At 30.8% G+C, this 27169-nt stretch overlaps 2 protein-coding genes and 1 non-coding gene across 3 annotated transcripts; 2 read left to right on the top strand and 1 right to left on the bottom strand.

Annotated features, from left to right (window-relative positions):
- Window positions 1–2175: 2175 nt before the first annotated feature.
- On the top strand, window positions 2176–6750 carry LOC115715118 (uncharacterized). The gene is made up of 8 exons (XM_030643931.2): window positions 2176–2852; window positions 4235–4447; window positions 4558–4758; window positions 4982–5089; window positions 5199–5336; window positions 5428–5679; window positions 5768–6088; window positions 6168–6750. The coding sequence occupies exons 1-8, from the start codon at window positions 2283–2285 to the stop codon at window positions 6333–6335; spliced, it is 1971 nt and encodes a 656-aa protein (XP_030499791.2). The 5' UTR covers window positions 2176–2282; the 3' UTR covers window positions 6336–6750.
- LOC115715494 (U6 spliceosomal RNA) lies at window positions 3277–3381 on the top strand. Its single transcript, XR_004011363.2, has one exon. It is a non-coding gene; the product is annotated as a U6 spliceosomal RNA (small nuclear RNA).
- Window positions 6751–6812: 62 nt separating the features above from the next.
- On the bottom strand, window positions 6813–12331 carry LOC115715117 (uncharacterized). Its single transcript, XM_030643929.2, has 19 exons — window positions 12206–12331; window positions 11273–11975; window positions 10963–11163; window positions 10797–10880; window positions 10609–10668; window positions 10403–10447; window positions 10083–10282; window positions 9518–10009; window positions 9349–9445; window positions 9075–9254; window positions 8901–8990; window positions 8709–8771; window positions 8213–8287; window positions 8044–8094; window positions 7866–7943; window positions 7643–7777; window positions 7432–7539; window positions 7275–7340; window positions 6813–7167 (listed from the first exon to the last, which is right to left on the bottom strand). Exons 2-19 carry the CDS (start codon window positions 11633–11635, stop codon window positions 7093–7095), a joined length of 2463 nt encoding a protein of 820 aa, XP_030499789.2. The 5' UTR covers window positions 11636–11975; window positions 12206–12331; the 3' UTR covers window positions 6813–7092.
- Between the last annotated feature and the right edge of the window lie 14838 nt (window positions 12332–27169).

The following is a 27169-nucleotide window of genomic DNA, read 5'->3' as shown; positions in this document are numbered from 1 at the left end:
AAAAAAATGTTTGTGGTATTTTTAAAATTATTTTTATTTGTTTATTCATTATTTTTGAAAATCTTGTTGCCTTTTCTGGTGTGAAAATGCTTTCAAAATCAGATCCTATTCTTATTTGACTTTGTGTGAATTAAATATGAGTTTTCCTTTTATAGAATATTCGATTGTATTATTTGCTTTTTAAGGAATTCTTATTCATATTTTATTCCTTTTGATCTGATTTCTTGACCAAGAAATCATGCACAGTTATAGGTATTAATGTTGTTAAAGTTGCCTTATTTATTTATGGAAACTTTGCTAAAAAAAACTGTCCAGGTTCACTGTATCTGTTTGAAAAGACTGACTCTCTGTTTAAATAGATTTTGACTTTCTTTTTTTGGGAAGATTTTCATTTAATGACCTGATCGTTTCTTGGTTGTTTGTCCACGGCCTAGAGGGTTTCTAAACTGTAAATATTCATCCTTAGGTCGCTGGTTTTGGTTAGCTCTCTTGGTGTATCAATTCTATATTACTTTTCAAAGTTAGAGAGTATATTTTTTTGTTGTGTGAAGAACTTAAGTCCAACAAGTTCTTAGTATTTAATTATTGTGTTACTCTGTATTGTTTCTTGTTAAAATTGTGCAGGTTGAATACCTTGGATATTTTTAATCAAGCTTCGGGAGAAGTTTTGTTCGTGAGTCACCTTTTCGGGAGGAAAAAGTACATGTGAGTCACTCTTCAGGAGGAAGATTGCAAGTTAGTCACTCTTCGGGAGGAAGATTGCAAGTGATTCACTCCTCGGAAGGAAGATTGCAAGTGAGTCACTCTCCAGGAGGAAGATTGCAAGTTAGACACTCTTCGGGAGAAAGATTGCATGTGAAACACTCTTCGGGATGAAGTGTGCAAGTACTACGAATTGAAGGGAGTTCAAGGTCTCGGTACTTTTGAAATTTAATTAGAAGAATAGATTACAACATTTGTGCCAAATTCAAAGAGGGAGTCTTTATTTGTATAAGTCAATTTAGTTTTGTAAACACTTGTGGTTCATCTAATAAATTTCGTTCTCTGAGCGTGGCCCCATGGAATAGGAGCAATTCGAAAGAGTTGCTGATACCACATATAAAATATTATGTGTCATTTTAATTTTCTACATTTTGCTTTTTGTAGTATATTTCTGTCCTGTCAGATTCTGTGTCTGATAGAACAAAGATAAATTCTGTTCAAATAATTTTATTACAGTCCCGCATTATTTAAATTGTTTGATAATTTCACTTGGTAATTATTAAAAACGGAATTTAAATCAACATTGATCTTTACTGTTCCCCTACCAGGCAACACTCAAGCATGATTAGGAGAACCGTTTAGAGAAAAAGGCAAGTTCTCAACCGAGTGAGACTTATACGTTAATAATCAACAAGGAAATCACGACCCCAAGAAACAACAATATCAGGAGCAATTACCTTATCATCATGAGTATTTTTATTCCTCCTAAACTAGATTCGCCACATGATAACTAAAACCAACTATAAAAAGGCCACATGCAAAGAATCTAAAAACTTGTGAATGAACTCATAAAAATCATGACAAATAGTAAGATAATCCTTCGGAAATATCACAAAGTTTACGACACTCAGCTAAAAACAGGAACCCCCATAAAGCATGGTGGGTAGTTTTTAGTTTAAGAATCGCAAATAGGACATACCCCATCAATCAATAAGCCATACTTTGTAAAATTACATTTGGTAGGAATCCAATTAGAAGAAATATGCCAAGTGAACATCTTCACCTTGGGGTGAAGATTAAGAGACCAAATTTGTTTCCACCAACCAGATAAACCAAATGAAGAAGAAGCATGACCTACCCCCAAATGAGGAAATTACACTCTATACTCTTTTTGTATTGTCCTCTTTCATTTTTACCCTCTTTTTTAAAGTCTATCATTTTTACCTCTTTTTTTAAACATTGTACCAATTTTGCCCCTGTCACTTCAAGATACTCTCTATGTGACTCTCTTATATCAGGGTATTTTGGGTACAATACATATAAAAAAGGTATGTTTCAAATAAATATAAAATTAGAGGCAAATTTGGTTAATTGATTAATAAAAGAGGCATTTTCCAACTTACCCCCCAAATTGTGCCAATCCAACTAAATTATTTGGGCTGATGGACAAGGCCCAAGGCCCAAGGCCCATGTAAAGCTACATAATAATAAATACTTCGACCGTTCATGGCGGTGCCGTCGTAAAATTCCGGCATAGAGAAGAAGCATCCCATACTCACTCAGCTTCAGCTCAGAGAAAAATGGAGGACGGAGAAGAAATCTATGACGGTATCAGAGCCCAATTCCCTGTCACTTTCGGCAAACAATCCAAGGCACAAACACCTCTCGAGCTCATCCACAACACCACTCGTCGCGGCGGCCCCACCACCACCACCACCACCACCGACGGAAAACCCTCCTCCTCCTTTTCTTCTTCTCCCTCCGTCATAACCAACGACCTTCCTACTGTCTCATCTTCCTCCAAGTCCTGGCTCCATTCTCTTCGCAAACCCAAAAATCAGAACCCTAATTTCGACGCTGAAGATGACGAAGGCGGGGATGTTATGGTTGGACCGCCTCGGCCATTGCCGGAGTCCAGTTCTGGTGATGGTGAGGATGAGGATGGTGAAATGATTGTCGGACCGCCTCGGCCACCGGCTGGGTTGGTTCAGAGTGATGAGGATGATGAGATTATTGGACCTCCGAAACCACCTCCACGGTTTAATGCCAACGATTCTGATGAGGATGCTGATGATGAAGATGATATTGAGGTGGAGAATCGCTTTCGGATTCCATTGAGTAATGAGATTGTTCTCAAGGGCCACACTAAGGTATCTTTCTCTGTAAATTCTTTTATTTTCTTGTTCTGTAAGTTTAAGTATTTAATGGGTATTGTAAATTAGTGATGAAGCAATGAAATTGGTGATAAATTTACACTGTTGTAGTTGTTGTTGTATGATCTTTCATTGCTTGATTTTTTGTTGTGTTGAATGCTCAATGTAGACTTTAATAACCTGCAAATTAATAACCTTACATAGTGATTCTTAAGTTTTACTGGCATGATCATGTCGAGGAGCATGAACACCCCCTAGGATCGTTAGGACTCCTAAGTTTACTTGGCGTGTTCACCTCTTGAATACCCCTTAAGGTGTATTCATCTATGGGCCTAGAGATATAATTGAATGTAGTGGGTTGCTGAAGAACTACGAGGTTTAGATTGAGCATCCCTTAGGCAATGGTCTCCAATCAAGTCTTTTAAAACTAGTGTATAAAAGAGAAATCTAATAACGATACGAGAAGATTAGCATTGGCCCCTTCGCAAGGATGACATGCACAAATCGAGAAATTGTCCAATTTTTTTTTAAAAAAACTAGTATATTTCATGTTGTAGTAACGAAAGTCGAAGTTGACTAACTTGGATTCTTTTGCCTGATGTAGGGTTCCTTTCCCAAAGTTATTTTAGTCTGCTTTCAATCGTACAATATACTCGGATTTAAGTTATTAGAGTCCGCTTTCAATTGTACAATATACTCAGATTAATTATGACGTTTAAGTTATTCCAGTCCGCTTTCAATCGTACAATAGACTGCCATGGCCATCTCGAGCATGAACACTCTTTAGGATCGTCTTCTGAATTCCCGCTAAGGTCAATAAGGCTCTTAGGTTTTACTGGCGTATTCAACTCTATGCCTAGAGATTTAATAGAATGTTGTCGGTCGCTGATGAACTATGAGGTTGAGATTGAGCGTCCCCTAATCGACGGTCTCCAATCATGTCTTCTATAGCTAGTGTATAAAGGAGAAGTCCGAATCTAACAACCAACACACTAGCATATTTCGTGTTGTAACCACAAAAGTCGAATGTCACTTGGATTCTTTAGCAAGATGCGGAGTTTCTTTCCCAAAGTTATTCCTGTCCGTTTAGCTGATACTGTAATTTCAGTTCTCTTTAAATAGTTTGGGCAATTTAGAACATGAAGGTTATTAAGGTCTAGATTGAGCATTCAACACAACAAAAAACAATACAAGAAAGAACACAATAGAAGTATTCATATTACAAAAAAACAGAACTGAAACTATGAAACAACACACAAGAATATTATACTGGCTCATCTTATAACATAAGCTTACTTCTAGTTGATCCCTTTGGTGTTTAGAATAATAGAGTACTGGTTCTATGAAGGGAAACTTATTTGCCTATATCTTTTTTACAGGTTGTTTCTACCCTTGCCATTGATCATTCGGGTTCTAGAGTACTCTCTGGCAGTTATGACTATTCAGTCCGAATGTATGATTTCCAAGGGATGAATTCTCGTTTGCAGTCCTTCAGACAGTTAGAACCATCTGAAGGTCATCAAGTTCGGAACTTGAGCTGGAGCCCAACAGCTGATCGATTTTTGTGTGTGACTGGCTCAGCTCAGGCTAAGGTACTGAATACCAAAGTTAATTTATTTCACAATGTTATTATTTTGTCATTTCTTCAATAGTTATGACTTATATGATCATACAACTCACATCTGCATTGAATACCTTTTAGATTTATGATCGGGATGGACTCACGCTAGGAGAGTTCGTGAAGGGCGACATGTATATCCGTGATTTGAAGAACACTAAAGGCCACATAACTGGATTGACTTGGGGAGAATGGCACCCTAAAACTAAAGAAACAATATTAACTTCCTCAGAGGATGGATCATTGCGCATATGGGATGTTAATAATTTTACTAGTCAGAAACAAGTAAGTGTAACTTACATACTTTTCAATTTTTTTGGACAAATGATTCAGCTGATTGTTTAAATTCTGGCAACATTTGCCAAAATGAGCTGCTCCAGAGGATGTTTATGTTAATGAAAAGTTAGAAGTTGTACTAAATTCAAATTAAGATGTAATGCGACTTTGAAAAGCATACTTTTGAATTGACATATCCATTGAACTGAATGTGCGGTAACTCAATGAATAGGTAATCAAACCAAGACTCGCGAGGCCAGCTAGAGTTCCAGTTACCACATGCACTTGGGATCGTGAAGGCAAATGCATTGCCGGTGGTATAGGTGATGGTTCTATACAGGTAGCTTTTTTCCCCACGTTTTGGATTTACTCGATTGGAATGCTTTTTGCTCTGTTCTCAAACTAAAATGGTTTTGCTGTCTTTTCTGCATTCTATACTTTTCTAACAGATTTGGAACCTGAAGCCTGGATGGGGAAGTAGGCCAGATATATATGTGGAAAAAAGTCACACAGATGATATTACTTCACTTAAGTTTTCTAGTGATGGACGTACTTTATTATCAAGGAGTTGTGATGATTCTTTGAAGGTGATTAACCACATTTTAAACATAATATTTTCTATTATTATTATTTTAGCATGATTTTATGACATTATTAATCATGAAAAATATGTGGCAGGTTTGGGATCTGCGCCAGATGAAAGCACCTCTTAAGGTGTTTAATGATCTTCCTAACCATTATGCTCAAACAAATGTTGCATTTAGTCCTGATGAACAGCTTTTCTTGACTGGAACATCCGTTGAAAGGGAGAGCACAACTGGAGGTTTGTTGTGCTTCTTCGATCGAGCTAAACTTGAGCTTGTTTCAAAAGTCGGGATATCGCCAACTTGCAGTGTTGTTCAGTGCTGCTGGCATCCAAAGCTAAATCAGGTAATCCCACAGCCAAACCCCTTCAGTCTGACCGATATTTATACTTTAAAATATACTCAAAACACTGTGTTTCTGTTTGTATTTGAAGATATTTGCCACCTCTGGAGACAAAAGCCAAGGAGGAACTCACATACTATATGATCCTACAATTAGTGAAAGGGGAGCTCTTGTTTGTGTTGCACGGGCACCGAGGAAGAAATCTGTTGATGATTTCGAAGCTAAACCAGTCATACACAATCCTCATGCTCTACCTTTGTTTAGAGATCAGCCAAGCCGTAAACGTCAAAGAGAGAAGACATTGAAGGACCCTATGAAGTCTCACAAGCCTGACCTTCCCATGACAGGACCAGGATTCGGTGGGAGAATTGGTACAAGTCAAGGAAGCTTATTAACTCAGTACCTCCTCAAGGTAAATTATTTGTTCTTTTTGTCATTTCAGTGCCTCATGCTATGTTCAAGAGATTTACAACTTAGTTTTCCATTTGCAGCAAGGGGGTATGATCAAGGAGACATGGATGGATGAAGATCCAAGAGAAGCTATACTGAAGTTTGCAGATGTTGCAGCTAAAGAACCCAAGTTCATCGCCCCAGCATATGCAGATACACAACCCGAACCAGTTTTTGCCAAGTCCGACTCAGAGGATGAAGAAAAATAATCTGACTAATCTGCTTGTGGTTTTCTATAACGACCCCCTTGGCGAGATAAATTCAGAAGGCTAGTTAGAGCTAGGATAAGGTTGATGCCTCACACCGATAGCCCCGTCTTAAAAAGAAGAAACACTTGGCATGGTCAAATCGAAGCTTCGAGTGAGGAACACAGAAGAGTTTTTTGTCTATGCTTGTATAATTGTTTGTTGGTAAATGCCGTTTCTAACCGAAATTTTGATTGAGACCATGTATGTACCACTTGATTTGGCATATTTCTTTTAACACAATAAAAATATAGATGTGAAGAAGAGGAATTCAGCTCTTTTACCCAATTATTTGACGAATAATGCTATATTATTAACAAAAAATGTATACTTTATGTATTTAATTTCTATTATAGTATGGAGATTTGACTGTGTCAAAGTGAGAAGAGTTGTCAATTCTAAAAATAGTTTGGTTCGTGCGTGTAAAATAATGATAAATGATAAATAAAAAATAAACTTACACTCGAATTTAATTGTTGACATTTACAAATTTTCAAATTGAGATGAATTTATAGGCCTAAATTTCACATCATATCTCCCCTAAAAGATTGGGATTATGATAATTTGGGCTCTAATCAGAAAAGGGTGTTGGAATTTGCAAGAACTTAATATGTTACAACATTTGAAGCAAGGTTTTTTCTCCATTGCAATATCTAGTCAAATCTTTTATGCTACATTCATAAGCAAATCCAATCATATGAACTAAACTATAATCACTAAGTTACAATTGACCATTCTCAAATCTTAATAAACGAGAATCTGATAGAACAGAGAACATTTGAGTGTCCACAAAATGCTGTAAAAACATATACAAAAAAAAAGATTAGAAACTCTCATATATGCATTGTTTTCTCACTATATAACATAGGAAGTTGAAGAAAGAAAAGAAGAAAAAGTAAGTACCTTGATAAATGGCTGGTCGCGACTAGAAAAGGAATCGATAAAGCTGTCCTTGAGAAGTAAAGAAACCTGAAAATCAAGCAGAAATTTAAATGTAATTAGTATGTGAATTAGCTTAATGACACTCAAATGAGATTATGAGTTTAACAATTTTTTCTACCCTATCATTGTTTGATTGCACACTTGTGATTGTATGCAACCTTAGATCTGAACAGAGTGATTCCAAGTAGCCCCTTGTTACTTTTAGAAACTTGTCAGCAGCATAAGCCTGCAAATCAAACCAAAGGAATAAACAATTAGTAAAAAAAAGCGACCCTTAACTCACTCGTTAGTAACTTGCGAGTAAAGTCAGGCAAACGAGAAATAAAAACCTGTGTTTCGCAGCACTTATGTACAGGATGCTTCTTAGCCATTGAAGTTTCTCGTGACAATTTAGCATGAAATGGCGCTAGAGCATTGGCGAGCTCTTTCTGTCTTGGCAGTGTTGGCAAGCTACAAGTTTTGACCTGTTTAAGCAAATGTGTAGGTAATACTAAAAGAAATGCATTTTTTGAAATTCTTATTGAAAAGAGGCTAAAGCAGATTTAAACAAACCTGATCCTTTAATACATCGACGTGAACAAGATTAGATGTTTTCATTTTCAACTCATTGGGTTTGTTTAGCAATCCAACCTGAAAATGATTATAAAGAGCAGCTAAGTCCTTGACTGTTTAGAAGTGAATATGCAGATCATTTATATGTAACACGAAAAGTTACAAGGTAAAAACTCACAATAAAGGGGACCGGTGCATCGAGAAATTCAGCCATTCTTCCCGGTAAGACCTGAAAAGGTTCGAAAAAGGATCATCTTGGAGAGTAATTTCGGTGTTTAATTAGTTTGTGACAGTACAAAAGTATAGGCACTTGAATAATTTGGCTTGAAAGAGTTATTTTGACTTACAGGAAGAATCAAACTCTGCCACTGAAATGGAAGAATCATGGGAATGATGGATAAAACTGTAGCTGAGAGCAATCCCTGCATTAGTTGAAGCTCGAAAAAGGTTAGCTGAACAGAATAATTTTGTGACCTTACCATTACAATAAAGGGGTAAACACTATTTTAGACGTTGTGTTTTGCAAAAATTATCAATCCGACCTTCTGTTTTATTAAATGACAAATTGAACCTTCAACTGATTCTTTATCAAAATAAAACTTAATCATATCCCTATAGAGAGGTGTTATGACTAGACTGATTACATTTTTTGCATTTGTTCGTACTAAAAATTGTTTTCAAGTTTGTTATATTAAAGAAAAAAATGACCTTAGAGTACTATATGTACTATTCTGAAAAATACCGGATCGAATTTGCCATTTAACAAAATACAGAGTCCAATCAATAACTTTCGCAAAATATAGGATCGAAAATATTATTTACCCTAAAGAAAGTTAAGCTTACCAAGTTTGGACACACAACAACTACTTGTTTTTCCAGTAACACACCAGTGAGCAATGACAAGACCTGGAAGAAGCACTATTTTATCAAACTCCAAATCCCTATAAAAATCCAAAGGTACTTGATGAAGCACATTTCAGTGCTGAAATTTCAATATTAGCACAGCCAAAACTGTAGTAGCCGAGTTACTCTTACGTTTTCAAGGGATAGAGCACGACAAATTGTAGCGGTGGTCCATAATGATAGCGCCAAAGCTTCTTCAAATGCAGCCAGCTTAAAATTGACCTTTACACAAGATCAAATTGTATTGAGAAAACGCAAGTCACATCGAGCATAGCCTGGTAACTATTAAGAAACAGAAGAAAATACCTCAGAAGGTGCCAATGAAGCCGAATATTTTTGGTGAAAACCAAGGGAAGGAACTGGAGGTCGCCTGTATTCAATAGACTGCAAATGTTCAAGAGGTTGAAAAACTAGTTTACCTCCCCTTGGAGGAAGAGGAAGAGCATGATATCCACAAATAATCTGTAGCAAGTCATTTTTATTTTCCTACCACATAAATCACACAACAAGGAAAGATCAACTAGTAATCAAAACAAGATCTGTATCAGATAGATGTATGGACAATAAAAAATCAACTAACCTTAGCCCATTCCATTATTAAGTCATCCCTATGATCTTTATCGAAGTTGGCAAAGAGTTCATCGTCGTCATCCTCTGATGTCATGCTTCTAGCTGGGCTGCCAAGAATAACAATATATTAATTACCAGACTATACATTGAAAACTGCAAATTCCTAATGTATGTACCACCTGAATAAGAATTCAGAACTCTCAAGGTGCTCCAATGTGCGAAATCTAGAGGAGAAAGGCGCTCTAATATCTGGTGAAGAATGGCCTTCATAGCTTCCATACAATCTCTCCAAAGTATCTGATCGTGTTTCTGAGGCCTCAGAAGCATTATCATCAAAATATTGCAAGTTCTTCCTACCATCTTTGTCTATCTCCCTTGCTTGACTGATTTCGGAAGATTCACTAGCAGTAATACTTTCGGGAGAGGTAGGTTCCCATATCCTTAGTGAGGACTGTGGAACGATGTTATCGGGTATAATTCCAGCAGCAGCAGCAGTCATAGCTACTGCACTGTCGACGGGTATTGCAGAATTCATCCAACCAGTTAAAGGCTCTCTCTCAGGCGATTCCACATTCTGATGCATTTGATCATTAGTAGAAGGGACATAATCATAGAGAGACATTTCGGTGACAAATTCTGTTATCCGATTCAGACGTTGCTGGGCAATTATACTGCAGCCAGGAGAGTAAGACTTCAGTCACAAGTAATGGATATACAAAAAAAAGTTTGAGAGGTGAAATTTACCTATTTAACATCTCATAGTGTAGCTCAAAGAAAGGAACTCTAGTTAGTACACAATAACAGCGAGGTGCAGACACTAAAAATCGGTTGAATCCTCCTGATGAATGAGAAAGAGGCGATGCACCACCTAAGATTCCAGGTGGTCTCTGTACAATTTCTAGGACATGTAAGCAAACACCATATAGTGTTGCATTGTCTGACCCCTGACCAAGAATAGAGAATTCTTAAGCAATCAAATACCTATGATTCTAATACATTACCGTATATACTTTTGCTTTGGAAAGAATGAATTTCGTACTTGGCAAGACTAGAACATTGCATACCTTAAGTGAGAAGATGAATGATAAATCATCCCGGCCCAAATGTTCCTGTGAAATAACAGAACAACAATAGATGTTAGTTATTTGTAGAAAGAAAAAATGGCGCGTGGAAAAAGACTAACTCCTTCCTAATGGAGATGAACAAAACATGGGGACATATTGACTGGAAAAACTCTGCTGGGGATGACTTCTAAAAAGATTTATTATACCTGCCCATAAATAAGTTCATTTAGATCACTTAATGATGGGGTTCTCTCCAACAACTGTGCCTGTATTATGACAAACCCGAACAAGTGGAACAATGAGGAACCATAAAGAAAGTTAGAAGCTAGCATGTTGAGATAGGAAACAGAAGATTTCCCAATGGAATAAGACATAGAAGATCAGAAATACAAACCTTAACTCCTGCTGGAAAACAGAAGGCGGCTAAGTCCTTCCAACGCATTGCTATTTTCTTCCCCGGAGGATATTTGAACAATATCTAATGAAACACAAGACTTAGCACAATGCACAAGTTGACCAAATAGCAAATACACACAAAACAAAAAAGTCAATTACTCAACCTGAGGTTCCAAGCTAGGGAATGAAGGCCCCCGCTGGCGAAGCAAGTTAAAGTCTACTAATTCAGATCTTGACATCTCCATTTCCCACTCCTTCCTTTTAGCAAATGCAGCCTCCACAGTCTCGAGATTAGCATCAGGCTGAAGCCCAGCAACAACAAAGTGTTCAAATAACGACGTTGGTTCCTTGTAGTTGGTATGATCCTACAATGACATCCTATAATAAGAACCCCAAATCTTTCCAAAATAATCCAAACCCAAGTGCCAAAAAGTGAAATTGAATAATAAAAAAATCAGGTGAACATTGAAATACCAAAACTTTGGAGTGAAGCTGATACCACTGGCGTTTTTGGTTAGCCAAGACCTCGGGATTGAAATTAGAACGGCGACCTTCATCCCTTGAATTGCTACCCCATTTCCAAGCCCTCTGAACCTGAGTTTTCAACCTATGAAAACTATTACTTCTATTGTGACCACTCAATACCTCACTTTGGGCTCTTCTATGACCCGGTCCCGGTCCAGGTCCCCATCCCAATGGAGAGGTATTAGCTATGTTAGAATGACCAGGATAAACACTACTCAAAGCTTCACCAGCCACTCTACATGCCTCCTCAGACAAATGCTGCAACATCAAAATTGGGGAAGAAGGCCTATCTTCATCTTCTCTGCTATCCATTCTAATATCATTTCAGCTCATCTTGTAAAATCTTCATTTCACCATTATCAACAACAACAACAACACCACACACTCCATTAACAAACCCAAATACATTTTCACATATTTCCTCTCACCAGTTCTTCAATCATATCAAAAAAAAAACCAACCCAATTAAAGCCAAAACCTTTGAAACGTAAGAGTTTGATCCTCAAATTTCAACAAATACCCAGATCACAAATACGTCCAATAACCGTGAAAATGACCCCTTTTTCACGTAATCTCCACTTTGGAGTTATAAAGTTTTGATTTTTAATTTTTCTTTTCAAACTTTCTTGACCAAATCATATAACGGATACCCCTGATCGCGAAAAATGATCAATGCATAACGGAAAAGAGAGTCAAAATCAAACATTTGTTATTATTATTATTATTATTATCAGAACAAAAAAGATTCATAACCGAAACAGAGTGTGAAAACACATAATTGGGATTAAATTCAATAACTGCTTGAACAAATTAAACTGTCTTACAGTGAATAATAGCATTATTATATATTAAAATAAACAAAATTTGAGAAATGTATGGTACCTGTGATTTATATTTTCTGTTGCAGAGAGCTTATTTTTTTCTTGAGGAGAGAGAGAGAAGAAGAGAGAGAAGTTGCTAAATATAGATTGGAATTTCAAGAAATGAAGGACAAAGCTTTATATAAGTTATGTATATACATAGTAATTTTTAGCAGCCAAATCCATAAATAAATAAATAAATAAAAATAGAATTTTTGTAATATTTTTCTAATGTAATTTTCTTGGAAGCTTATAAAAAATATTGAAATTTAAGTTAATTTTTATAAAAATATTGTTACATGAAATTTTTTTCAAAAATAATGTATTTTTATAAAATAACAGTGAAACAACTAAAAAATAACCGTAGAATATCAGTGAAAACAAATTTCAGTATATGATGTAGATAATTTATTTTTTTGCAGAGCTATAAAAATTATTGTAAATAATCTCCTATAGTTATATTTTGCCCATTTCGTTAAATAATTTATTTATTGATATTATGTTAACTTAATTGTTAATTTGACTAAATTTAAAAGCACACAACAAATAATAAATTAAATTTTAAGTAATTAAAAATTATTAAATAGATTCTTATACCCTAATTATATTTATAACTTGTGTTACATAAGTAAATTATTTTTAAAAAAATGAACAAATAAAATTTAACTGAACATGAATATTTATAATAATTTGTATAATGTTAAAGGAATTTTAGTAACAAAATATTCATAAACAAAACTCTACAAAAATTATAATTTAGATGAAAAAAAAAATCTTATATTCATTATATAATAATAATTTTGTTCAAAAGAAATAATAATGACAATAAAGTAGACAAATCTAAATATCTTGTTAGAAAAAATAAATATCTATGGTCAAACATAGTTTTATTCCAAGAAAAGAAAAGGTTTTTTTATGTTATAACTAAAAATAATATTCTTCACAATTAGTGTAGAGAAATATGCAATATTAAGGATTTTTTTTTTTTCTATTATTACCAAATAAAAAAAAGAACAAAATGTACTTAATAAGAAGTCAAAGGCTCACAGATTTTGCGCTGCAAGAAATAAAAATAAAATAATTTGAAATTTTGATGGATAATCTAAATAGAATTTAAAAAATTATTCTGTACCATTTTAAAAAATATAATTTAAATTATTATTTAATAAAATAAAAAATTTGAGTTTGATCAGTAATATTTTATATTGTTTAAATAAAAATATGTGAAACTAGTACTTTTTACATATTAATATGTGGGATCCAATAAAGATAACAATGGAATGGGACTTTTATTTTAAGTCTTAATCTTAGCCTAATCATTTGTCTTGAAAATTATATATAAATATTTAGAGAGAAAAATGTTAAAGACTACTTTCATAAGTAGGACTTTGCCAATGAAATATTAGAAAAAGGTTGTTAATTATTAAATCATACAAATATTAATATATTATGAACATTGAAATATTTTAGGACACGGATAGGTGGTGTTGGAAGTTTGAGAAACATGGAGATTACACGGTCCAAAGTGCTTATAAAAATCTTCAAGTGCTTAAGGGTGCTTGGCCTACTGTTCAACCTACGAATTTATGGAGATCTATCTGGGATCTTAAAGTGCCTCCTAAAGTTTGTAATTTCTTGTGGAGGGCTGCCTCTGGTTGTTTGCCGACATGTGTTCAGCTTCTTAAGAGACATATTCCTCTTAGTCCCATCTGTCCAGTTTGCAAAGGGGAAGATGAGACTATTTTTCATGCACTTGTGGCTTGCCCTGTTGCGAGATCTTGCTGGAACAGATCTTCAGTGGATGCTGGTAATGTTTTTGATGTTGATTTTTACACTTGGCTACTGGGGGCTGTAAACCGTGGAAGGACCTTCGAATTGGAGGAACTAGCAATGGTGGCGTGGGCTATTTGGCGAGCCCGTAACGAAGTGGTTTGGCAACAAAAAGTCTCTAATGCAGTAAGTATAGTTGCATCTGCAAGATCATGCCTAGATCAATATAAAATTGCTCAAGAACGGAGAGGTTTTTCTCTATCTCATCTTGCTACAGATGGGGTTAAAACTGAGCAATGGGAGAGACCCAATGGGAACAAGATCAAGGTGAATGTAGATGGGGCTTTGTTTACTCAAGAAGGACGTTTTGGATTGGGATGTATAGCCAGGGACAATACCGGTCAAGTGATTGAAGCTTTTACTCTAGGTAGGACAGGTTTGGTCCAACCCGAAATGGCGGAGATTATCGGTATCAAGGAGGCTTTGAGCTGGATTGATAGACATGATTGGCAAAGTGTTGTTCTCGAAACTGACAGTCTACTGTGTGTTCAAGCAATTAAGAGTAACACTCCTATGTTATCTCAATTTGGTCTGTTAGTGATTGATGTGCGTAAGTTTTTATTGTCTAAGAATTATATTGAAATTTGTTTTGTTAAACGATCTGCAAACAAAGCAGTTCACTGTCTTGCCAGGAGCTCTTGTTTCTCTTCAGGTCGTGCACTTCAACTTGAGGACTGTTCTGCTGAAGTGCGTTCAATTGTTATGAATGATTGCTATCATTAATAAAAGTTTTACTACTTTATTCAAAAAAAAAAAATATATTTTAGGACACAATTATCGCATGAGTGTCACTAATATCATATTGGTAGGGATATAGTAAGCATATTTAATTTATTATTAAATTTTTTTGAACAATTTACAATACAAAAATATATAATTGAAATAAAACTCAAGTGCAATTTAATGTTTAAATTTTATTTTCAACATTAAAAATTATTCTAAATTATATGAAAAGTAATTGAAATGCTTGGTGTAAGCATAAAATTACAATGTATATGCTTATATATATAAAAAAAATTAATTATAATTTACTTAAATGCTAAAAATAGACACATTCTTATTTGAGAAAAAAAAGTAAGGGAAATCATATCTATATACTATTTTTTTTTTTTAATTTTTTACAATTTAGGTTTCTCTAGTGGTTACTATATAGATTTCTATGTAGATTTGAGTTGTGATTTAGATTGCTCTGTTGGTTGCTATGTGATTTGTTATGTGAATTTTCGAAAAAATACAAAATAAAAATAAAATGTAAAAAAAGAAAAAAATCCCCAAAAAATAATACTCTTAGTAATATTTTCCAAATTTTTTTAATAGCAATTGCTGAGAAGAAAAAACTTAAAAAAAAATTGCGACTAAACCCTCTCAACCAGTGACAGACCCAGGATTTTTACTTTGTGGGGGCTTATTTATCATAAAAAAATATTTATAACTACATTATAATCACTTTTATTAAATTTATCTAATTTTATGGGGGCTATTCTACTATTTTTGTTTATAATTATTAAATTGAAAAATTTACATTTAATTTTTTAAAAGGCAATATTTTTGTTAGTGGGGCTATAGCCCCCACATTATTGTGAATGGGTCCGTCCCTGCTCTCAACTATCATTCCACTTGAACTTAACCCTTCAAACTCAAATTTTGGTAGTACAACCCTTCAAACTAAAAAACCATTAGTAAATTTAATGTGTCATCTATTTTTTACAGTTAACTTCCAACTTGGGTGGCTTATGTGTACACTCCTGTACATGTGGTACGTTTATATTGATACACCTAATATTATTATTCAAAAATTATAATATATCTTTATTTTTAAATATTTTATTTTTATTTTTATAATTTTATTTAATTTTAAAATAAATAACGAAATAATTTTTAAATAATAATATTAGGTATACCAATATAAACGTATCACGTGTACATGAATGTACACATAAGCAATCTATGGTAACAGTTAGCTAGATAACGCCTTAAATTTACTAACAATTTAACAATTTAGAAAATTTTATTGCCAAAATATAACCTTAGAGAATTATGTACAAGTAAAACCATAATTTGGAGAATTTAGCCATCTAACACTCAAAATTAAATAACAATTGAGAAATTATATTTTTCCATGTGCAATTTCTTATATTAATTTTTTTAAAATAAAATAATATAATTTTCTTTAAAAAGAAATATATAATTAACTTGCTATAAGGAGAAAGTGATTCCTTTTCAAAAAAAAAAAAAAAAAAAAAAAGGAGAAAGTGATTTTGACTTTGAATACAAAAGCAAGTAGTGAATCTTCTCCACCAATCGGTTAATTAAAGAGTGGGACCCAATTTAAAATAAAGAGCAGCGTAGATGTGATCTGGACCGTCCATTGTGATAGCGTTGAATAATTTTATGTATAGGAGTAAAAATCAGCCAATAACATGTACTCCATTTAAATCTCATAATCATACTCTCTATTTTTGGCGCGTCCAACCCACTACCTCTGTTTTGCAAAAGTTACAAATTGGACCCTGTGTTTTGTTAAATGACAAAATAGACCCTGTATTTTCTTTAGTTTTTTTTACTAAACTCTCTCAATTATCCCCTAAAATTTTGATTATCAAAATTTTTTAAATTACTGAACTATTAGTAAATTTAAAGTATCATTTATTTTTCACAATTAACTGTCAATATAAGCTGCTTATATGTACATTTTTATATACGAAATACGTTTACACCAATATTATTATTTAAAAATTATAAAAAATATTTCAAATTTTTTAATATTTTATTAATTTTAAAATGATAATATTAGGTGTACCAATATAAACGTATCATGTGTATATGAGTGTACACAGTGATGGACCCAATACTTTTAATTTGTGGAGGCTTATTTATTATTAAAAAAAATTATACTAATATTATAATCACTCTTACTAGATTTATTTAATTTTGTAGAGACTTTTTTACTATTTTGATATATAATTATTAAATTAAAAAAATTATATTTAATTTTTTAAAAAGATAATATTTTTGTTAGTATGAGCTATATATCCGTCCCTGAGTGTATACATAAGTAATTCATGATAGCAGTTAATCGGATATGATACTTTAAATTTACTAGCAGTACAATAATTTAAAAGATTTTACTGCTAAAATTTGAACTATTTGAACTTTAAAGATTAAGTGTAAGTAAAACGATAATTTAAAAGTATTTAGCACTGAAAAAAAGGGAAAAATAGTGTGTGAATTGGAATAGAGATAATTTAAAAAAAAAAAAAAAAAAAAAAAAAAAAAAACTGAGTTTGCGTAAAATTCTCCAATCTCCACGTGCATGTGCATGTTGTTGCCATACATTTCTCGAAACTTGTAATTTTATTTTTTTTTCTTTCTTTCTATGTTTGGAATCAAATTTACACTATTTTAAAATAGCAACTTACACACACATATAAAAGTATATTTTACTTTATTCTACATAAATTAAAGAAGAGTATTAATGTTATTGGACATAGTGACACCAAATACTAATTATATAAGATTTAATATTTAAATACATTTTTCTTAACAAGAAAGAAACACTTTAATACATTAATAATAGTATGATCCTCAAGAGATTCTTAAATATTTTTATTAAAAAAGGGAAAATATTAAATGGCACACATAGTGCTTATTATTATTGTGATATGTAATATTACTATTAGTGTAATTTAATATTAAATCTTACATATTTTATTTTAATAAAAATTATAAATAATCGCTAATGAATTATAAGACGACACCTCATATTAGTGTTAGGCACCTTAATACTCCAATTTTTACTCGTTGTCATATCACTATTAATGTAATTAAAGTGAGTCTTATATAATTTAATATCTATAATAACTCTTAAAAAATATTGATAATCAATCATTAAGCTCCACCTTTAAAAAATATTAAGCACTACTAATACTCAATAATACAATACTCTATAAATTATTATTATCCTAATATATTTCACTAGTTTACACTAGTACACATTTTCAAGGCACTGTCTTTTTAAAAATATATTTAATTATAATGTATTATATTATGAAAACAATGTGTACGTAATAGTTATAAATGAATGAGATTCACAATAGAAATAAATTAATAAAGAAAAAAATAAGTTATCTATTAATTAGAACAAACGATTTGTCATTTTTAAGTAACTTTAACATAAAGATTCTATGAACCAAAAATGAAAGAAGATACAAAGTAACCTTGGATCCTAGTTATTAATTAAATCATTACAATATTGCTTTTTTTCTTAATAAATTTTCATATTCATTGACCAAATTAGAATTCAATAAAGGCAAATTGTTTTATAATTAATATGAAGAAAATTTTATACATGTCACATGTCATATGTCACACACTTGTATTTTATTTGTTTTACTTATATGATTATTGCATTGACCTACCTTTTTATATTAAATAATGGTTATGATGGTGGGTAGAGTTTTAATTTTCTTTTAATGAAATAATCATTACTATGTATACATATAATAAAATTAAGGGTTAATATTATTTTAGCTATTGTGTTTTACAAAAAGTTATAAATTTATTTTTTTTTGAAATAAAATCATCATCTTTATTAATTGTAATTTATAGTGATTATATGATTAAAATCTAAAGTAACATCACTACTCTTGATAACACGATCAACAACTAAATAAGATGCTCGAGCTAAGAAGTGAGCAACACTATTTGCAGAACGTCTAATAAAATTTACATAAACATCGATCTCTCAAATCATTTAACATCATTTTACAATCAGAAATAACACTTCCAAAGTATGAAACCATAGGAAGAGAACTACGTAACGCTTGCACCACTGTAAGACTATCAGTTTCAATATGACAACCTCCTTCCACTCCTTTGCCTTAATCCAACTCAGCATAAATTTGACTTTTTATTGTATTAGGTCTTATATTTTTTAAAATAGTATAAAATAGACTCTGAATTTAATTTTTTTATTATTTTTAATTAATACAACCAATCTAAAATAGATTTTTAACACAAACAAATGTAAAAAGTGTAATAATTTTTTATAATATCTCTAAGTGAAGTTATTATTAAATTTTAATTTGACAAAAATTAAGTTCATTATCTATTTTGTATTATTTTGAAAAGGGTAAATACCATTTTGGACCCTCTGTTTTACAAAAGTTACCAATTGGACCCTGTGTTTTATTAAATGACAAAATGGACCCTGTATTTTCTAAAATAGTACAAATAAGACCCTGAATTGATTTTTTGTCAAAATAAAGTTTAATTATAATCTGATATAAAAGTGATATGACAAAACTGTTTACATTTTTTGTATTTGTTCGTATTAAGCATTGTCTTCAAGTTGGTTGTATTAAAAAAAAAAGTTGTCAAAAATTAAGCTCAGGGTCCTATTTTTACTATTTTAGAAAATACAGGGTCTATTTTATCATTTAACAAAACACAGGGTGCAATCTGTAACTTTTGCAAAACACATGGTCCAAAATTGTATTAATACTAGATTTGAATTGTCATTTAATAAAATAGAGAGTATAATTGGTAATTTTTACAAAATAGTATTTATATTTTAGGAGTATATATCAATCTTTTTTATTAACTCTTTCAAATTAAGTAGGTCTATTTTTGTTTTAGATGAAAGTCTGTCATGGATTTGAAAAATACTATTTTTTTTAATGGTAAATATTTCATTGAAAACATTATTTAGTAAAACTCATTGCATGCATATATTATTAATTAATTTGGACATAAAAGTTAATTATAAAATATTATTTGACACATATGATATTTGTCATTAATCGTAACTTGTAACTTTTTCGTATTTTTCAATAAAAAAGAAAAGAAAAAATAAAACTGAATTTTTTTATCCAAAACACTCTCAAATGATTTCTTTACATTAAAAAATAGGCTAAAAACAAATTAAAATAAATTGGGTAAGTTTACAGTATACCATAAAGGGATATTTCGGTAGACTTTATCTATTTCGATATCTAATAAAAAATTTTAGTCTAATTTTTTTTCTTCGTAATTATAGTTATTTAAGACTACTTATAAATTTTCAAAAATAGTTTACAATGCTAAAAACAAGATTTACATATTTTATTGTACACGCGATTATTTTTTCTTACACGCATGGTAAGTAATTGTTTAAACATTATTTTCAGTATTGTAAACAATTCAAAATTTTTTAAAAATTTATAAGTGGTCTTACATAAACGTATACAATAATATAAAAAAAATAGACTAAAAAAATTTTCTGATTGCAGAAACAGATTAATAATCTACTAAATCTACCATTTAAATTTTAAAAGAATCTATTACAAAAACTTTCAAAGAAATTTACCCAAACAAGAACTTTGTCATCAATTAACCAAACAAGGAACTTTGTGTCCTTTAAAACATATTTCCTTTCCCTCTAAAAAAAGTATTCTTTCAACATAAAAAGATGGTGACTCTAATGCATGCAAAAGCATAGTTCCACTCACTCAATATTTTAATAAAAATATAAAATAAAATGCTTGTACTTTATTTATTATATAAAATAAAATATGCATTATTATTATTTGTTTATGACTTCTAACAACTACATATATTTTGTTTTTTAGTTAGTACTTACCCAATAAGAGAGGTTTATAATTTTAGTAAATTTATGTAGTAAACTCTTTCAAGTTTTAAAGGGTTATTCTGGTAAATTTTTTATTTGTTTTAACATTTTAAAAAAAATTAGAGTCTAATTTTTTTTTTTATAAATTTAAAAAAATCTGAATAGCTTATAATGCAAAAAATATAAGATTTAAACTTATTACGTGGATAAGAAAAAAATAGTCGAGCGTAAATATAATATGTAAATCATATTTTTGTATTATAAACTATTCGATTTTTTTTGAAAATTTACAAGTGATCCTAAATAACTATAATATACATGATCATTGAAAAATTTAAACTAAAAAATTCTACTCAATACCGAAATAGATAAAAAATTTATTAAACTATTCATTTAAAGAGTGTCCTCTAAACTTATCCATAATTAATTTTATAACACTAATTAGTAGTATATATAAATATATATTTTGGTTAATAGAAGACAAAAACAATATTTATAATAATTAAACTAAACTAACTAGTCATTGTATATAAAATGGTTTATTTTTATAACTAACAATTGATGAAAATTGATGTGCTGCCTAATAGTACTACAAAACAAATAATGGCCCCAATATACCTACTCATCAAAATTAGTACTATATCAATCAAGGCAATATATTATTATTATTAAGATTTAAGAGTATCTTTTAATTAAAAAATAATTTTTTTCTGGTAGGAAATGAAATCCAAGACTCATCAAAGAGAATAATGTTGGTAGCTATTTTTTTTTTTTAAAAAAAAAATACATATACATATGTATAAATACATTTGATAGATACATATATATTTGTCTTCATTGATGATGTGGGGCACTTTATTTATTTATTTATTTTTGAAAAAAAGTCACCATACTTTTGTAGCCATTAAACATCATTTTTTTTATAGCTAGAAATGAATTAATTTAATAAATAAGGCTGGCTATGAACCCCAACTACACATATAGTATCTAACACTTTTTATAAAATTAAGGGATATTGGCGGCTAAACCACCTAAATTTTACGGTTTGTAACACTTAACCACCAAAACTAAATTTTTGGCAGCTAAACTACCTAAACTCTGGTTCCGTTTTGCTCTGCACACCTCCGTCCAAAAATCAGCGTTAAGTGCCACAGTGGACTGTCCACGTGTACACACTTGTACACGTGGCAAATTTTTAGTGGTCCACCTAATATTAATTTTAAAAAATAATTATAGATATTAAAAAAAATTAAAAAAATAATAAAAATATTTTTTTTTACTTTTTTTTTTTTCTTTTTCTTTTTCCTTTTCTTTCCTTTTCTTTCTTTTCTTTTTTTTTTTTCTTCTTCTTTCTTCCTCCTCTCGCAGATCAAACACCCACACCCACACCCACCCACTCCTTCTTCTTCTTCCTTTCTTCATTTCTTCCTCTTCTTGCAAAATTAACACAAGACACGATCACATCACCCTCTTTCCTCTTCTTCCAGAAGACACGACGTTCTTGGGCTTGAAGGATTCTGGGACTTGGGGAACCATGGGGAAGTCGACGGGGTCTTCGCCTAGGCCAATGACGGCCGACGGTGGTCTGTTCGTGGATCCGAGGATGGGGGTTTCAGGAAGTTTAGATTCTTCTTTTTATTTATTTATTTATTTATTTTTTTGAGATATTAATTTGGGTTTTTTGTGGGAAATTGGGTTTGATACAGAGATTTTTTTTTAGTTTTATTTTTTGTTTTGTGTTATAACAGATGGACATATTGATTTCTATTTTTTAGTGTTAGATTTGGATTTGAGATATAGGTTATGGTGATGGGTGGTGACAATGGTGATGGAGATAGTAGCTGTGGTGAAGATGGTGGGTGATTATAGCTTTATTTGATGTTATGTGTGGTTGTACAGATTGTGATGGAGTTGCTAGTGGGATTTGGGTATTGACAAGGTGAATGGAGGTAAGGGTGATGAAGAAAAGAAGAAGAAGAAGGAGTGGGTGGGTGTGGGTGTGGGTGTTTGATCTGCGAGAGGAGGAAGAAAGAAGAAGAAAAAAAAAAAGAAAAGAAAGAAAAGGAAAGAAAAGGAAAAAGAAAAAGAAAAAAAAAAGTAAAAAAAAATATTTTTATTATTTTTTTAATTTTTTTTAATATCTATAATTATTTTTTAAAATTAATATTAGGTGGACCACTAAAAATTTGCCACGTGTACAAGTGTGTACACGTGGACAGTCCACTGTGGCACTTAACGCTGATTTTTGGACGGAGGTGTGCAGAGCAAAACGGAACCAGAGTTTAGGTAGTTTAGCCGCCAAAAATTTAGTTTTGGTGGTTAAGTGTTACAAACCGTAAAGTTTAGGTGGTTTAGCCGCCAATATCCCTAAAATTAATTACCAATATTTTTTAAAATTATAGAAGTCTCGATATATAATTACATTAATAATAATATAGATTTTTATAAAAATATTAAATTTTGGGTCAAAATTTACAATTTTACTGCTGTACAGATTTTTTTTCAAAAATACTATCTTTTTATAAAACAACAAAATAGAACAATTAAAAATAACAATAGAACAACTAAAAAACATTCGTGAAATAACAGTGAAAACTTAACACAGTACACAGTATGAAATTTACACAATATTTTTGAAAAAAAAATACAGTATTTTTGAAAAAAAAAAATGATCTCACAGTATAAAAATAAAAAAATTAAAAAATTCGAAAAAATATTAAACAAGGTATCTTTTCTCAAATATATATTACAATCTTAATCTTCCTTTGACTTTCTTTTGGACTGGACATTTATTTAGGAATTTAATTTAATTTATGGTGACCCTCCAAAGTCCCTCCCTTTTTATTTTTTCATTATTCCATTTTAAACTATTTTTCTAATAATTTTATTATTGTTATTATAATTATTATTATTGTTAGGGTGAGCTTCAATTTCAATTATGACATTGGCCTCCATAAATGTTTTGTTAATAATTACATAATTACTAAATATTGTCGATGCTATCAATGGGACGGAGTTTCATTGGGTGATTGAGAACTATGTCTCTTTTTGCGCTACATCCTCTCCCTCTTTTATTTGTTGTAATTTTGTGTATGCTAGTAGAACTTGTAATTTTACTGCCCATAATGTAGCTAACTGGGCTTTTATTCACAAGTTGTACGATTCTATTCCGATTGAATCGGTTCCGGTGGACCTATTATGTAATGACCGAGAGGTCTAGTTTGTTTTTTAATGATATGATCACGCTTATTTTCAAAAAAAAAAAAAATATATTGTCCATTTTAAAATTAATTATTATATACTATTATTTTCTGTTATGACTTAAACTCTTTTGTCAAGTAATTTCATACTTATTCTCATAAAAAAGAAATTCAAGTTTAAATCTCACCTCCACAATATCAAATAAATAAATAAGAAAAGAATGTTGACAGTAAAATTACATAAATTATACGATTTGTGATACTTAACTTTTATAAACTTATTTTTTAATGGTAAAACTACTTGATTTGCACTTATGTTATGTTATTTTTCTTTCTATCCAAAAGACTCAATTAAGTGTCATGGTGGACATGATACAGTGTACCCTAACATACACGTGACAAATATTTAGTGGTTAATGTAATTTTAATTATTTAAATATTATAAAAAATAATTTTAAAATATAAAAAAAATTAAAATTTAAAATAAATAAATAAATGAGGCGAGAGGCGGGGATCTCCGCCTTAGAGAGAGAGGAAGAAGAAGTGAGGGGGAAAGAGAGGGAGATCTCCGTTTGGGTTGTTGTGATGGCAGAAGAAGGAGATGAAGAGAGGAAGAAGAAGAGGGGGTGGGTGTCTATCCGGTTGTGTGGTGTGTTTCAAAGAATAAGTAAATTAAAAGAAAAAAAGATTTTAAATTTTTTGAATTATTTATTTTATTTTTATTTTTTAAATATTATTTGTTTTTATTTTGTAAATTATTTTTATAATATTTAAATTATTAATATTATGTGAACAACTAAATATTTGATACGTGTATATCGGGATATATTATTTAACTGAGTTTTTTAGACGGAAGGGTAAATAGCATAACATAAGTGTAGTTTGGATAGTTTTGCTATAAAAAATCAGTTTATGAGGTTAAGTATCACAAATCTAGTTCATATAATTTTGCCGCCAATATCCCGTGACAAGAAATAGAAATGGAAAAGGAAAATTTACATGGTATACTAACTTTTGCCATTTTTTTACAAAAATATTGTCAGACGGTATTTTTTACTTTTTTACTATATTTTTTTATAAGTTTCATATTGCAGTATACTGTCTTAAGTTTTCACTGGTGTTCTACTAGTGTTTTACTGGTGTTCTACTGTTTTTTTGAGTTGTTTTCCTTTGTGTTTTACTAGTATTTTATAAAAACACAGTATTTTTGAAAAGATTTCCGTGTGACAGTATTTTTGTAAAAATTAACCCAAATTCCAGTATTTTTGTAAGTTTCTCAATGGAAAACCCCACTCCTAATTAAGCCCAACAAAGGAAATGGACCATATTGTTGGATGCCCTCCTCATTATTGGGCTATATTCTAGATGGCCTAATCAGGCACTTTGGGCCATAAAATTATCAAGGCCCAATTCAGTCGATCAAGACACGAACCCTTTGTCTTAGAGCCACGTATAATACGCGGGAAGTTTACTTGTCTTCATAGAATAATATATGCAGAAGACTTTGAAAAAATAATAAAGACTTTTTTTTTTTTTCCTTCTTTTCTTTATTATTATTATTATTTTTGAGAAAAGTGAAGCAAAAGACTTTTAGTCCATGAAATAATTGAGAGTATTTATTTTTCATTCTTTTAAATTCATTTTTTTTTTTAATTTTTTACTATACAAAGAATCCAAGTAAATAAGGTGCACATTATTCTAATTAAGTATTAGTAGTAGCTAATACAGTAGAATCTCTATCTAAGAATACACTTAGACCAAGTAAATTATATTCTAATTAAGAGTTTATAATTAAATAGAGTTACACAAGAAAAAACAAATTAAAAAACCAAAAAATATCAATGTAACAATAATAACAATAAAATTTCATACATGTATTATAATTTAAAATAAAATTATTAATTTTACATAGATAAATTTACAAAATACATGTATGTATTTTATTAAGATGTAATTATTCTTATATAGAGGTATACTTTGTTAATACGAAACTTATAAAATGTATAACTAATTACAATTTAGAGGTTATTCTTATTTATAACTGGCCCAAATCGGGACTTGATTATTTTATAATAAATTAGAGGTTATTCTTGAATAGAGTATTCTTAAATAAAAGTTTTACTGTACTATTATAAAATGACACCTTAAAAATACTTATCGTTTCTTTCAAAATATTACTATTAGGCATTATGTTACATATCACCTTTATGAGTTGATATTCTAAAAATGGTTAGTCAGGGCCCACCCTAAAATTTAATGATTCATAAGAAAAAAATATTTTTAAGTCCTTATTTAAAGTAAAATGTAATATTTTTCAAACCAAAGAAAAATATATAATTTTAAAAAGAAGAATTTTTTTTTTTGGGCTCTTAGGCTAAGTGAGCCTTAAATACATGTTTAACCCGCCTATACTTAAGGCCAGACATGCAGTTAATAATTTTCTATAATCATTATTAAAATTAAATAAATTAGATCTGATATTAAAATTTTACCAATAGTAATATGACACTTTATAATAGTATCTTTTAACATTTCTCATCTATAAGTGTTTTTTTAAAGAAGAAAATCATTAAACAACCCATGCATATTCATTCTTTTTCTTTTTTTTTTAGGAAAATATGCCCTTAAGGAAAGAGAAGAGCTTTGAGATTACAAGGGTCATCTCTAATCCAAATAAAAACTTCATCTAATCCCAAAGCCAAATTTGCCAATTTGTGAGCAAAAATATTTGCATAACGCTTGAAATGAGTGATGGATGAATTGGGAAAGTGAGATAAAGCAGATTTGATTTGCCTGACAAGGTCGCCAAATAGAGAGAGGTCCTCCTTATGGTTCGCTAGAGCATATGTGTGTTAGAGATATTATTACAATGGAAGAAAATCAAAATATTACAACTCTATTGTAATACAATACAAGGACCAACAAAGAAATTAAATAAATGTTACAACAACATAATATACAATATATATACACTATATATATTATATATAAGAAATATAGAAGAAGATAAGAACACATGCAATATAAAATATGTATATATAATAAGAGAATAATATATATATACACTCACTCACAACCTTGAGTGTAGATTAGTGGGGATCACCATGACTTGAACAAGGTATTACACCTTTGTCCAAAAGCTTATTTCCCCCTATCTCTAAGCACTAAGGGAACTCTCTAGGAAATAGCTTTGGGAATTATCAAGCCTTAGGGTTTTCTAGCAAAGTGCTTTCTTGATAGAAAACTTGACATCTCTTACTCCCAAATGAGCACTATAGACCTCCTTTATATAGTGTTTAGGATATCACCATTTGAAATTCAAACTCATAACCCCTATAGATGTTATGGA

This window comes from Cannabis sativa, chromosome 4 (assembly GCF_029168945.1).
Source record: "Cannabis sativa cultivar Pink pepper isolate KNU-18-1 chromosome 4, ASM2916894v1, whole genome shotgun sequence".
Lineage (NCBI taxonomy): Eukaryota > Viridiplantae > Streptophyta > Magnoliopsida > Rosales > Cannabaceae > Cannabis > Cannabis sativa.
Note: the sequence above shows the minus strand (reverse complement) of the source record. Positions and strands in the feature narration are given on the sequence as shown.